General features: G+C 36.2%; 1 protein-coding gene across 1 annotated transcript in view; it reads left to right on the forward strand.

The window, feature by feature from the left end:
- The window catches only part of ERC2 (ELKS/RAB6-interacting/CAST family member 2), a gene marked incomplete at both ends in the record, with an annotated part of 834,864 nt that overhangs the window by 271,875 nt on the left and 547,252 nt on the right, over positions 1 to 15,737 (forward strand). The window contains 2 exons of the mRNA XM_082849011.1: positions 942 to 1,097; positions 13,981 to 14,148. Coding sequence (XP_082705137.1) covers positions 942 to 1,097; positions 13,981 to 14,148 — 324 coding nt within the window. The remainder of the gene's footprint in view (positions 1 to 941; positions 1,098 to 13,980; positions 14,149 to 15,737) is intronic.

The following is a 15,737-nucleotide window of genomic DNA, read 5'->3' on the forward strand; positions in this document are numbered from 1 at the left end:
CAGGTAGATGGTGACAGTCAGAAAACTTGAAGTCAAACTTTCAGTGTGTTTCATTCCACATGATATGAGTCTCATACCTGAGGTTTGAGGAAATGTTTTTTTCCTCTATAAGAGTTCTCTCTTCTCTACTTTCTAATGCATCATTTCTTATTATGCTCTATCTTGTGTGTGGAGTCTGTCATTTCCTTTTAAAAAAAAATTCTCTATGGTTTTTCCTCAATTAATCCCACATTTCAGTGCAATATTTCTAGTTTTTTAACTCTGTAAATCAATGGGTTAGAAATGCCCTTCAAGGTAGTAATGCTTTTTGTCACGCAGTCAGCTGACTGCTTGCCAAATAAATCATGGTGTGATATATTATTTCCAGTTGCTATAAATTTTCAATATTTAGTGTATCAGTCATACTAAGTCGTGATTCAGTTATTTAATTTCACTTATGTCTGTATTTTAGATGAGAATCCTTTCCCCATTAGTAGATTTTAATTTCCTTCTCTTTCACAGTCAAATTCCAAGCATGCCTTATAAAACCAGCCACAGAATACACACATGAACAAACCGTTTTTGTATTTGCAAGTAGACTCAAAAATATACACTGGTAAACTATATCTGAAATTACAAATTCGTCTATTTAAATGACGTTTTTGTTTTCTAATACTTTAGATCACTTTTATCACTATTGCTTTGGTAATTTGATTCCCAGATATGAGACAAATATATCTAGGTAACTCTCTGTATTGTATTGACGTATGCTGTTTACTGGGAGCTTAAAAAATCTCACAAGTGATCTTCAGAAGTGAAGAAAATAAATTGTTCTGAATTCAAGGCTATGTCTACACCCTGATTATTACTACTGAAACTGCTTTCTGAAACTCTGTTCTGATAATATTAAAAAACAATTTTCTTTCTCTTCTTTTTTTTTTTTTTTTTTTTTTTACCAACAGGACACAAAAATCGCTTCATTGGAGCGAAACATAAGGGATCTTGAGGATGAGATCCAGATGTTAAAAGCCAATGGTGTGCTGAACACTGAGGACCGCGAAGAAGAGATAAAACAAATAGAGGTTTACAAAAGTCACTCCAAGTTCATGAAAACCAAGGTATGGTCCACAATTATAAACTTTTATATTCTTAGTGTGACTGGAAAGTTATGGTTTAAATACATGCTTTCCCCAGATACCCACATAATCTGCTTTATGTGATATATGAAATATATGGACAATAAAGAAGAATGAAGAAGACTTTTAGTTCAGAAGCATGGATTCCAGAAAGAAACCAGGGAAAGCTTTTGGTAGAATTTCTACTTACTGAGTGGTTCAGGATTTCCTAATGAGTTCTTTGGTGTCCCTCTTTCATGGAAATTAACATTTATTTTTAATAGTCCTGTCTCTTCCAAATTTTTTGAGTTTTCATAAGTTTGCTATTTTTAAAAATTTCAATCATTGCCCAATTTTTGGCCCATCCCTGGAAGGTGATTGTCTTAAAAGGTGTTGGTCTTGGCTTAAAAGGTGTTGATCTTGGAAGCCAATTTAACTGATTTCAAAGGTATAAAGGTTTTAATGTAGTATTTAAGAGAGAACTGATTTTGAGTCCCAATGCTGAAATTATTCAATGTCTGTAATCCTCAGTTTCTTTATCCATGAAATATGGATAAGAAAAAGAAAATACCTTCATCGTTGGGTTGCTTTGACAATTCCAGGAGATTATGCATTTAAAGCACTTAGTCCCTTGAGTGATCTCTAAAACGCATTCAATAAACACCAGCCATTGTTGTTGAGAGTGTTGTTATTACTGTTATCTGTTGGTGTGGAATATTTATGAAATATTGTTAGAGTAATATGTTCCATTATTTTATATCAGTATTGCCAGTTTTAAAGAATTTGGTTTGTATTTTTCAAAATGAAACCTTGGGTTGCAAATGGACCAATCATCTGAAAATCTATTATTTTTATATATGCATAATTATTAAATTTATGAACAGCCTAATAGGCCTTTTGAGACTTTGAAATGCTTTTATTTATTCCTCTATTTAAGCTATTTTCTTTGTGAAGATAATAATCACACCAGTTAAAAATTTTTTTTTTTTCCTACCACTTGCTCTTAAATACCCCTGTTCTTATTGTAGGTTTTACTACTGTTTGTTGCTTTAGAAAACACTACAGAGTTAAGAGTGAGGCAGACTTCTGTGAGAAAGCAGTGGGAGTTGAGAGGAAAAATGCTTAGATGATGGTTATGATTTTTATCAGTTGTGAAATACATGCATAGTCATTGCAGAGAATTTTCGAAATTAGAGAGAGGAAATAATACCTAGCATCTGCTTCACTGTGTGTGTTTGTATGTGTGTGTGTGTGTGTGTGTGTGTGTGTGTTTCTCTAGGAAATAAACAAAAACTATGCTTACTTCTGCCAGCTTCCATCTGTTAGTTGAAGTTGAGATTGTGACTAAAAATTTGTATCAAGGAGCAAAGATAAGAAGAATGTCCAGTGTAGTTGAATATAACCCCTTCCTTTCAGGGATGGCCACAAAATGCAGAACGGGTTTCCCTGCTCAGTCCTCCCTTCTGGTTTCTTTATTGCAGTCCTTCCTCATAGAGAGTTGAGCTGATGTGCAGCAAGCACAGTAGTAGGGTGGCCTGCAGACAATGACCAGATCACTCTAGGAATGAAGACCAGATGCACAGATATGAGTGAACTCATGGAGTTTGGGGGAAATTATTGTTTTGGCTGAAACTTTTCCTCCCCATCCTGTCCTGTTATTCAGCAGTGGGAGATAGTTCAAGCCACTTCTACAACTGAAAAGGCAATGAAATTTGTTAACTCTGCCCCTCACCATAGATTGTGTCCAGGTGAATAAAACATGTATATGGTCTTCAGCAAGCAAGTCATGACCTTTATTAACCCATAGTCTTCTGAGACACCATCAATCCTTGAGCTAGTTTTAACGTTTAATGGTTAGTTTCTTTCAAGGGTTCCCAAAGTGGTTAGGTCAGAAGGATGTTTGAGGAGAGAAATGGAGTTAGGTGAAAAGAGTGCAGGCTGAGGACTAAAGCAGACTCTGGCAAATCTCTAGCCTGCCCTTTAGCTCCATGGCCTTGAGGAGTGACTTAAGTCACTCAGCCACATTTTCCTCTTCTGTAAAGTGGGGACAACAATGTAAATCTTAGAGGGTGACTCAAAGTGTTAAATGAAATAATGTAGTTAAAGCACCTGGTTCAAAAAAGTAGCTAATAACAATATCCATTATTATTGAAGACATATAACCAAATATAATAATAATTATAATAATAATAGTAATATAAATGTTATATTTAACTTGACTAACAGGGAAAAAATGGATTTCTAAGAAATATAAATAAAAATGATTTCTTATAATATCATGCAGATATCTCTTATAGACTGATAAGAACATTACCTAAAAAGTACTAGTAAGAGTTAGTTTTTAATATTTTCTCCATTGAAAGAGTATTTTTATTGGATTGAACTGTAACATCTATTGCTTATACCTCGTATCATTACTTCAGTTGCTTTTTTTTCTTACCTTTCCTACTTTTGAGAGGGTAATGTGATTCCTTATTTAAGCCTGGGTGTGGTTGAACAGGTCTATTAAGACATAGTTATTGCTAAGCATTTAGTCCTGAGTGCTTATGTTTTGTGCTTTGTGAGATCCCTTAGGCTGTGTGAACTGATTCTAGTTGGGTGAATAATTTATCATGGAACTTGTTAAATTTTAGAGGCATAGACTGATATCCTCTAAAATGGGATTGCTCTCATAGTTCATGGTCCATTGTAGCCTATTTGGATAACTTTTCTACAAAGCTTATATGAATATGTTGCTTATCAACGTCATCACACATATCCGAGGAGTTAATTTTTACAATAGTTGGTTACACACATTGACAAGAAAACTGTTTAGTGTCACCAGTGGAGTCTCTTGAATTCTTTTGTTTGTTCAGAGTTATATGGATAAAGCTTTCAATATTGGATTTTGAGCTCTGTGGTTCCCAAAGGGGCACTAAAAGTGGTGCACGTTTAAAGTATTTCCCATTTCCCAATACTGACCACTTAGTTGGGAAGGTAAGAAATGTACTCAAAATACTACCCTGAAGATTTGATGGGAGGAGAGTCCATTTCTGGCTGGAGTAATGCAAGTTGTGTAAGTTTAGTGTTAGCGGTTTTTTTTGTCTAAATAATCAGATTGGTAAGACTACATTGACAGGTCTGGTGAAGAATGCAAACTCAAATCAATGTCTGAGCAAACCTAGAAGGATAAGTGAAAATACCATTCCACCCCCAACTCCACACAGATAAGGAAGTAGGAAGAACTCAAGTCTATGTGAAATGATAGGCTTTTCCAAAAGAGTAAAGAAATACTAGATTTAAATTGCAAAAATCTAGAGGCTCTAAAACATACATGGGAAATGGAAATGTAGTTGTTAAACTTATTGGGTTTACTGTGATAGAAGCAGTGATAGAAATGGAAATCATAAGGTGACTTTGGATCCTGTCTGGCTAGGAAATGCTAGGTTTGAGGCAGGGACAGTTGACTTTAGAAACTTGTTTTAATAGTTCATAAAGACTCGAAGGGTCATGGTAGAGGAACATTTCAGAAATTCTTATGAAATGCTGCACAAGAGGGACAGTGGAACTCTTTGGAAACCAAACCTGAATTTGCAGCTAAATATTGTTACTTCTTCTTGCTGCTTGTAGTGAATACGTAGAAAGCTTTTGAGTGCCCCAGAGAACTTTTCTTTCACCAGGTCCTTTGGAGAGGCACCTTCAGGCTGATCACTGTTTATAAAGGTACCAGGCTTAGAGGTGCTCTTTAATCTGAGCATTTCTTTAATAGAGGTCTAAACGTTTTCTATCATGATTACTTGGAAGCTTATTATTTTTTTAAATTGAAAAAAGATTTAAAAATTCAGCCTAATCATAAAAAATAGCTCCTATAACATCTATGTTCTTGTTTTTTTTTTTTTTTTTTGCGGTACGCGGACCTCTCACTGTTGTGGCCTCTCCCGCTGCGGAGCACAGGCTCCGGACGCGCAGGCTCAGCGGCCATGGCTCACGGGCCCAGCCGCTCCGCAGCATGTGGGATCTTCCCGGACCGGGGCATGAACCCGTGTCCCCTGCATCGGCAGGCGGACTCTCAACCACTGCGCCACCAGGGAAGCCCGTTGGCTTATATTTTTGAAGTTTTAGCTGAAAATTATTTTTATGACCCATTGGTAATAAAATTGACTCAGCATTTGATTCCTCTTCATTAACAGGGCATGATCTCAATCAATCTCAATCTCAATATGCAACTATTTGCTCCAAATAGATAATAAAGGCAGCTAATAGTAATTCTTATGTACAGACTCATTTTCAGAAACAGAAATAAGTTGAAATAGATAATTTTAAATGTTTCAATGAAAATTTGACATGGAAACAATGTTGTATGAAAAGGGAGTGCTGCTTGCATTAATTATTAAAATGAATAAAGAATGTAGCTGGAGGGAAAGAAAGTATTTTAAGTAGCCATGTGAAATGGCATGCACCTCCAGTTTGATGTTGAGCAGATGGCTGGGACTGGTAGGTCCTCTTGAAAGCTTTGTGATTAAATTAAGTAGCGGTGAAGACCTAAATTGCTTTTATAAATATGACATCATAGAATAAACATGACATAACATTTTTGGAATAGTGGAAGGTGAATTGCAAAAAATGTAAAAGCAGAGTTTGCAATCTCAGCTTGTGCAAAGGCAGGGATACCAGACATAGTCAGCCAGGATTGAAATCCGTGCATCTTGCAAGCCCTTTGGCACATGCACGTTGTCCCTGAGAACTGAGGTGCTGGGAGACCTTCCTAGCTGTGCAACTCTCCCCTGTTCGAAACTCCAGTTTCTACCCCCTACTCCCAAGGCGTAGAGGAATCAGACTGTGAGGGCAAAATCTAAGAGGTAGTGGAAAGCATGAGTTACCTTCAGGAGCACTGTTAAGCCTTTAAGAATGGAATGTACCATATAAATAATTGTTTTTCTAGTAGGGAAAGAGTGATGGCATCCCCTGTTCTATACAAGGCTTTGTTCCTAGTTTCACACATTTTTCATCTACTGATCCCAGTAGATCAGTAGATGCCACTCCCTCTGTTTTCAGAGTTTGGCAAAGATGCCACTCTGATGTCTTAGATCTCCCCCTTTATTCTGAATTTGTAACACATTTTCTTATTAACCTCTGATGGATTACAAACCTAACAACCCAAACTGCATGATAATAAGCATATCACTTTCTAGACTTGAGGGCCATATCTGCAGTGAAAAAGAAGCTGTCTTCTTTGGCAAAGTAGTTTTTTCAGGGTGTTAGTTGTGTCACAGGCATAAGTGGTGGAGGAATTTTCAGACAGGATGAAGTGTGCCTGATGTCCACATGGACTTCATATAAACCATGTGATGTAATTCCGATAGGCTTTTCTTCTTGCCATCACGGAGACAGACCTTCCCCAGCCTCAGTTCTCATGTGTGTTAGATTGCGTCACTTTCCATTTTTATTGAGTTTATGGTTATAAAAGAAGCCAAAGGCATATTTTTATGGAAGAATGTGATTTTTTACCCTGTAACTATGTTCCCCTTAGAAAAGCCCTTTTCTGTTATTGTCTGCATAAAATATGTATTTAAAATTTACCTCATGGCAGTGATAGTCTGAAAGCTATTTAAAGCAGCTGCCTATTCAATATTTATAGACTGAGATAATTTTATCATTATCAATCTATTTTTATTGAATAAAGTAGGTGTATATAGACCCTGCCATGTCTTCCTTCCTATTAAATACCATTCCATTGATGTTAATTTCATTCAGATTCCTCTCTCAGTACCCTACTCCCACATGAAGTTTCTACTCTGATAATTTTTAGAAGTTAACACAAAATAGGTTTGTTTGTTTGTTTGGTTTTACTATAAACACCATCTTTGTTAAGGCGTGTAGAGTTGAAAGTTTTTTTAGCTTTATTTTCAGATAAATCAGTTTCATATGTGGAATCAACTCTATACTGTGCTGTCACCTACAAGTGCATGTGATCTGGGGCTGTACCCCCTGAGAAGAGTGTCGATCATGCTGATCCAACAGATTTAATTTTATAATTTTGTGTAATCCTAATCCTGGTTTTCCCTCATTTTATTTATATTCTGTTCTTGTGTGAGAGAGATAAAGAGAGGGGTGGGAAGAGGACTTGCTTTGTTCTAGCTAAAAATCATAGATCCATCATTTGTTAAATTATAAAGAAATTATGTATTTCATGGATTGCACAGACCTGAGCAGTGCCACCACCTGGTCCCACATACCCAAAGCATGTTGATAAATCTATCACAGTTCTTTTGCAGTGAGCCTTTTAGCATACTCAGAATCCTTCTCAAGAATGACTTCTGGCCAGCCACTACCAACCCTTCAGATTTGGCAAGCAACATGAAACCTATTTGTCCCCCGATCTAGTCTGATGTCTCCCTGCAAATGGGACTCCATATCGACCTTTCTAGTAAATGCTGCACCCTGAAAACTTCTGAAGATGGGGGGGGTCTCAGTTCTTTTTAAGCATGCCACTCTGTTCATGCTCAGTAGTTACTGTCGGTAGCTTGCTTCTTATTTAGCTAGTTTTAGTTGTTGAAAACAAAAATGCTGGATCAAGCAGAGTTTAAAAACATACAATTTAAAATGTACTTATGAACTTTCAACTTAGAAGGAATCTGAAGGGCCAAAATTAAGCCAAGGCAGGAGGCTGGAGCGATAAGCAGAGCACTGATTCTGTCTTCTTGTTGGCATTTGCTAGACAGGTGAACTTGAACTTTAGTTTTCACAGTCACAGGGACACTAAAGGAAAGTGACAGAGCCTGAGTCTGCTCAAGATGAGGAGTCAAATAGGAATCCCACTACCACATAAAGCTGGGATCCCAGACACCTACACTCTTGGTGCAGGGATGAAGTAAAAATAAACTCCCCACTCTATTCTCCTCCCCCCTAGACTAAGGGGTTCCAGGGAAAATTACTTATTTATCTATTTTAAAACTTTGAGCCAAGAGAAAGGTGAAAAAACTAGCTTTGAGAATCCATAACCACAGCTGGCTCTTACGCAGATGTGCAGTATGAGGTGATCCAAAAACTTTAAGTATCGAATTTAGTTTAAAGGGGCCTTTGCTTGGTTGTGCAGGTATTGGCAGAGACAAATGCTCTCAAGGACCACATGTTCACCTTAGACCTCAGTGGTTTTCTCCAGATAAAGTTCCAAAACATATGAGTAAAAAATATTAAAAAATTACAAAACCTGCAAGAAAGCAAGCCACCATAAGTGAAAGCCAGTAGAAAGAATAAACAGCAGAACCAGAAAGCAAGGACTTCAGAAATTGAAATTTTAAGGCAAACGCTATGAAATAAATATGTTTAATATGTTTAAAATATAAAAGGAGTTGAAAATATGAATAAAGGGCAAGACCAAGCAAATTTAAAAAGAACCAAATAAAATGTCTAGAAACGGGAAAATATAAAAATGGAAATTTAAAAGTTTGATAAATAAGTTTAACTGCAGAGTGGTCATAGCAGAAGAGAAATTTAATAACCTAGGAAACAGGGCAGAAGAAATTAAAGATAAAAAGATGGAATACATGAAAGATAAGATACATAGAAGATAGAATAAGAAGCTGTAGCGCAAGTCTAATCTGAATTCTCCAGAGAAAGAGAGATGGAGTGTAGGGACAGTCACTATTCAGAAGCCATATTTGAAGAGGTGAAAGCTGAGAATTTTCCAAAACTGATGACAGGTATCAGTCCACAAATTCAGGAATCTCAAAATACCCCAAATAGGATATAAATAAAATGAAATCTATTTGCATAAAAATAAAGCCATAAAATCTTAGAGGCAAAGAAAAAGTCTTAAAAAGCAAAACATTTGTCCAAAGGAGGTATATGAATGGCTAATAAGTGTATGAAAAGATGTTTGATAGCATCTTAATCATTAGAGAAATCAAAACCATAATGAGATACCACTTCATACTCACTGGAATGGTAATAAGTAAAAAGACAGATAATAACAAGTGTTGGTGAGAGTATGAAGAAATTAGAACCCTGGGGTTGCTAGTGGGGATACAAAATGGTATAGTCACTTTGGAAATCAGTTTAGAAATTCTTCAAAAAGCTAAACATATAGTTACCATGTGGCCTAGCAATTCCACACCTATGTTTATACCCAAGAGAAATAAAAACATATGTCTCCACAGACTTGAACATGAATGTTCTTACCAGCATTATTCATAATAGCCAAAACGTGGAAACAACCTAAGTGTCCACCGTGAGATGAATGGATAGAAACAATATGACATCTTCATACAGTGATATATTCAGCCATAAAAAACAATGAAGTACTGATACTTGGTACAACATGGATGAATCTTGAAACGTGCTATGTGAAAAAAGCCAGTCACAAAGTACATATATTGTGAGAGTCCATTTATATGAAATTCCCAGAAAGGGCCAATCCATAGAGACAAAGTAGATTATTGGTTGCCTAGGACTTGGGCGTAGGGGGTGAGGAAAGGAGAGTGACTTCTAATAGTTACAAAGTTTCATATTGAGATGATGAAAAGGTTCTAAAATTTGCTTATGATGATGGCTGCACAATTTTGTAAATATACTAAAAACAATCACCTGTATGCTTTAAGCAGGTGAATTGTATGGCATATAAATTATATTTCAATAAAGCTGTTAAAAAAGGCAACTAGGGCTTCCCTGGTGACGCAGTGGTTGAGAGTCCGCCTGCTGATGCAGGGGACACGGTTTCATGCCCTGGTCCGGGAAGATCCCACATGCCATGGAGCGGCTAGGCCCGTGAGCCATGGCCGCTGAGCCTACGCGTCCAGAGCCTGTGCTCCACAACGGGAGAGGCCACAACAGTGAGAGGCCCGCGTACCGCAAAAAAAAAAAAAAAAAAAAAAAAAAAAATTCCCCATTACCTTTAAAGGAATGAATTTGGAGTGAGAGCTTGACTTCTTAATAGCTTCTGTTAGGCAGAAGGTGGAATAATATGCTCAATGTGCTGAGAGAACATATCTCTTAACCTAGAAAATTACTTTTAATAGTCAGCAACAATATTCATAAAAAAAAGAATAAAGTTGAGATATTTTTAGACCAAAATTGAGTTTGCCACCAAAGGAAATTTTAAATGATGCATTTCAGGCACAAGGAGATTCCTAAAGGAATATCTGAGGTGAAAGAATGAATAATGAACAAAGGTAGTGACAAATGTGGGGGTAAATCTAAACAAACATGGACTGTAAAAAAAAAATGATGAGAAAAACAAAACAGGAAAGAGCTAAAATATATGATGACAATGTGAATGTCAAGGCGATGGTGACTGGACTTAAAGTGTCTCAAGGTCCTTATATTATTCAGAAAGAAGATAAGCATAGATTGACTTTAGACTTAGATAAATGTAAGCCTGCTGTGATTTCTAGGGTAATACCCTAACAGTTAGAAATAAATAAAACAAACACATTAAGTAAGTATAAAAGTATAACTTTTAAAAGAGTAGAGGCAAAAAATAGAATGAGAAAAAAAGTCATTCAAAACAAGGCAAGAAAGAAAAGAGAAGAAATAGAAATGGTAGCATATATAGAAAGCACAAAGATGGTTGAAATAAATTCACATGTATCCACAATGATAATGAATGCCCCACTAATTTTATAAGATAGGATAGAAGAATCTGGGTATATGCTATTTACAAGAAACTTCTCCAATATAAGGTTAAAGATACACCGAAAATGAAAAAAACACACTGACCAAATACCAATCATAAGAAAGCTGTTGTAGACTTTGAGGCAAAGAAACCATTTGAGAGCTGAAAAATTTGCAGAGCTACAAGGAGGAATTGATTATTTCACCATTATAGTGGGTGGTTTTAACCCACTCTCAAGTAATCAACAGATGAGTCACATTAGAAGATCAAAATACAGAAGACTTAAACTACCCAATTAAAAGTGTTATCAAATGTCATGCACATAATACAGAATATCGCACCCAACAATTGTTGGACCCATATTCTTTTCAAGCATATAGTAAACAGAGTACATTTATGATAACTGACCACATACTGTGCATTAAGCAAGATACACCAAATTTCAAATGATTAGTATAGAACAGGCCATGTTCTCTGTTCACAGAGCAAGTAAGAAAACCACAGAGATAACTAGGAAACATCTATATATTTGGAGATTAAGAAACATCTAAATTATTCATGGGTCAAGAAATAAATCATAATGGAGATTGGAAAATATTTAAGACTGAACAATAATGTCAATACTACATATCAAACTAGGGAGAGTGAGCTAAAATGATACAGGAAAATTTATGGTCTGAAGGCTTATACATGGAAAGAAAAAAGTATGAAAATTAGTGAGATTAGATTCCAACTTAAAGTTAGGAAGAGAAAATAGAATAAATCCAAGGAAAGCAGTAAGAAGAAAATAATTTAAAAAGGAGAGCAACAATTAATGAGATAGAAGATAAAAATGTTGGATGATCAACAGAACCAAAATTGGCTCTTTGAAGAGATTATTTAATGGGACATGCTTCTGCTGAGATTCATCAAGAAAAAGTAAAAATGAAGACTGTTAGGAACGAAAAAAAAGATAATCATAGATGCCATATGGTAGTTCTATTTGTAGTTTTTTAAGGAACCTCTATACTGTTCTCCATAGTGCTATAGATATCAAAAGATAAATGGGTTTTATAAAACTTCCTGCCAATAAAGGTGAAAATTTAGCTGAAATGAAAAAATTTTAAATGAAAAACAGTTTCTCAAAATTGATTCTCATAATTAGAAATATGAATATTCCTATAATCATTAAAGATAGTTGAAGTAAGCAATGGTCTTTGGAGAAAGAAAACACCAGCTCTGAATAGTTTTTCTGGTGATTTCTAGTGAACATTAATGGGAAAAAATTAGCAATTTTACATAAACCATTTCAGAACACATTAAAAGAAGGAACACTCCCTACTTTATTTGGAAGGCTAAATTGATACTAAAACCTGACAACGAAAGCTACGAGATAGGAAAATTACAAATCAATCTTACCCATAAACATAGAAAAAATTCTGATAAAATATTAGCAAGGTGAATCCAGTAACATAAAAAATATACTGCATCATGATGAAGTGAAATTGTTCCTAGTAATGCAGAGGGAGAGTAATATTTTTAAAATCCATTAATATAATTATAACATATTAAAGGTGAAAAATGTGATAAATCATGAGATGCAGAAAAAATGTTTGATAATATTAAACATTCCTTAATGATTAAAAAAAACAACTCTTGGCAAAGTTGTAATAAAAGGGAACTTTCTAAAACTTAAGAGTACCTATAAAAAGCTAAAGCAAACATCGAACTTAATGATGAAACATTGAAATTCTTCCCTTTAAGACCAAGAACAAGACAGAGGAGCCACAATTTCCACCAGGCCTCTCTGTCTTTCTGAATGGCTTGACCATGGGCTGGTATGGGCTTCCTCACAGCCTGGTGGTCGCAGGTTGGTTGGACTTCTGTCTTGGTGGTTGGCTTCCAGTGGGAGGAAGCTGAAGTTGCCAGTCCTCCTACAGGCTAGGGCTAGAACAGGCATATGACACATGCTGCATTTAGCTGGTTGAAGCAAGTCACAGTCCAGTCCAGGTTCAAGAGGGTGGTGAATAGACTCCTCCTCTAGTTGTGAGGAGCGGCATGTGTGTACAAGTAGGAGGAAATTGGTGGCATTCATTTTTGGAGATCATCGACCATAACTCCTACGAGACTGGCAAAAATGTGAAAGGCCAGTGACATATGATATTGTCAAAGGCATGGAGTGATTGATACATTTACACACTGCTTGTGACCATGAAAAATCAGTATAACTGCTTTAGAAAACACTTTGGTGTTATCTGGTGAAGTTGAAGATGTGCATACTGTGTGATCCAGCAATTTAACTCCTAGGTTATTTTTACTATGTGTACCAGATGATATGTATAAGAATGTTTAGAATAGCACTTTTTGTAATAGCAGAAAGCCCTGGAAGCAAACCCAAATGTATATCAACAGCAGAATAGACAAATTTTAATGAAGTCTTACAATGGAATACTGTACTTCATTGAAAATGAACAAATCGCACATACAATAACTTGATATAATCTCCAGGACGTAAGGTTGAGTAGAAGAAAGCAAAGTGCTAAAAAAAATACACAGTGCAAATAAAGTTAAAAACCATGTAAAACTAAATAGTGTATTATTTACAGATGTAATAAATATATGGTGAGCCTGAAAGACAAGCAAGAAAAGGACAAACACAAAATTTAGGGTGGTAGCTATTTCCAAAGTGGGAGAGAAGGAGATAGAAATGGGTTGGGATATGGGTAATTCTAATGATCCTTTTGGTGAATTGAATGATGGATGTTTCTTGTATTATTTTTCTATGTTATATGTATTTTATGTTCGTGTCTTTTTAGTGTTTAAGGAAAAAAAAAACCCTCAATGCTTACTTTTTTGGGGGTGAGGATTCTTTTCCGTCAAATTATGCCCTTGAATGATCATTTCCATTGTGGAGTAGCAGAGAAGGTCCAGGTTCTGTCTTGGGTAATTACCTTTGTCAGCTCCCTGTTTACACTTCTGAGGACCATGGTCATTAGACTTTGTGGTTTCTTGGGTGAGTTGTAGGTTTGGCCAGGAAGCCTTCATTCCACTGTAAAGCTTGGTTCTCAGTGGTGTGGAAGGTAGAAGGCAGGTTGCTGACCTTACCTTTCCTATTTTCTACTCTGAGTCACCTTTAAAGAGCCTCCCCAGACCCCTAAGACTGAGTGACTCTCAAGCCATATTTTTAAGCAAACTCATGGTCTGCCTTGTTGGATGAATGATCACTGGTTCTTGGAAATTAAGAGAATTCAGTAGTTCTCAAATGTAAAGAGTAGGAGCTGCGGCTCTAATTTTTTGTAATTTCATTTTTCACAGATTGATCAGCTGAAGCAGGAGCTTTCAAAGAAGGAGTCAGAACTTCTTGCCTTACAAACAAAGCTTGAAACTCTTAGCAATCAGAATTCAGATTGCAAGCAACACATTGAAGTGCTTAAAGAGTCGCTTACTGCCAAAGAACAGAGGGCTGCCATCCTTCAGACCGAGGTAAGGCGCTGTTTCAGGACTCCGGGCAGCAGACATTGAGTTGATAGAAAATATCCTATCTGAACAGCTTTCTTTTCAAGATCCCTTATCCAAATCCTTGGGGCCAGATACATCTTGGATATCAGATATATTGGGGATTTGGGCAAGGTCAGATCCATTGCAAGTATCATAGATTGTATAACACTCCCAATGGGGTTGCAGCAACATCGCATAAGCAAACATGGATATTTCTGCAGAAAAAAATTTTCTTACACTAAAGTAGAGTAAATAAAGACTATATAAGGAGCCTTCTGTTGGTTCGTGTTAGGTTGTGCCACCAAAGGAGTTTGCTTCACACTTGGATTTTTTGTTTTCATTTTTCAGAGTTTTTTCGCAGTTGGGAACCATAGATAAATGATTGGATCTGAAACGGTTTCATTTTATCAAAAATCATAAAAGTGTCAGGGTGTCATCTACCTTACTTTACTGTGTATCTGTGTAGGCCCCCCTCCTGGCACCCTTGGGTTTCTCACATCCTAAGCAGTATCCTCAATTTTCAAGATTCTTTTACCCATTGAAGAAAGCTGATATTGTGTTAGTTTCTTAAATGAAATGTGGTTTGTTATTTCTTATTCATACTAAGAAAAAAAACGCAAATACATGTTGCTATCCTATTTTCTTGCTTCTCATTGGATTATATCTCATTGCTAAGAAATGCAAAACACAAGCTAGTTATTATGTAAATGAAACAGTTGCCAGAAAATAAATTATTAAATGGGGCCAATAGCAAAGAATGCAGGGAATCTCCCTGATTTTTGTGTTGAGGCAGCGTGTTACGTGGATTACTTTAGGAGAAGGCAGTCTAATTGAGTTGCGTGTTCTCTCTTGTGTTCTTGGAGCCATGTCTTTGCATGTATACATTTTTGGGTCTGTGGGTAGGTTTGGATTTTCTGTAGGAGTTAATGGGGCCATGCCAGTTAGTAGGTCTGTGCCCTCAGTCAAGGTGCAGGACAATGTCCAGAGGAGAAAGGAAACAAGTTCCAGGTTGGATAGGTCTTGGCATGGACCTGATAGGTCTATGCACTTGATTGGCCAATAGGCAGTTAATTGATTGCTTCGAATCAAAACTGTCATTTTGGCTTCAATGATGTAGATATTTTACATTTAAGAAATACCAGTTTCAGTTGTGTATAGTTCCATTGTGAATGTAGAAGCATGGATATTTGATTTTTTAAGACATAACTGTAAACTATGCCATAAATTGGAGGTTGACTTGTATTTCCTTTGAGGAGGCAGCAGTGAATAATATCTAGAACTGTGCTAATACTGTCGCCACTAGGCACATGTGGCTATTCAAATTTAGATTAATTAAAATTTGGTTAAATTTAAAATGGAGCTTCTTAGTCATACTAGCCACATTTCATGTATTTAGTAGTCACATGTGGCTAGAGACTAGTGTATGGGACAGCACAACTATAGACCATTTCTACCATGTTGGACTTGTCTAGAATACGGGTGGAAAGCTATGGCTTGTTGGGACAAATCCTGCCCTCTGCCTGCTTTGGTAAATAAAGTTTTATTAAAATTTTAATATTTAAACTTATTTAACG

Source organism: Leucopleurus acutus (genome assembly GCF_964270905.1).
Source record: "Leucopleurus acutus genome assembly, chromosome: 10".
In the NCBI taxonomy this organism is placed as follows: Eukaryota; Metazoa; Chordata; class Mammalia; order Artiodactyla; family Delphinidae; genus Leucopleurus; species Leucopleurus acutus.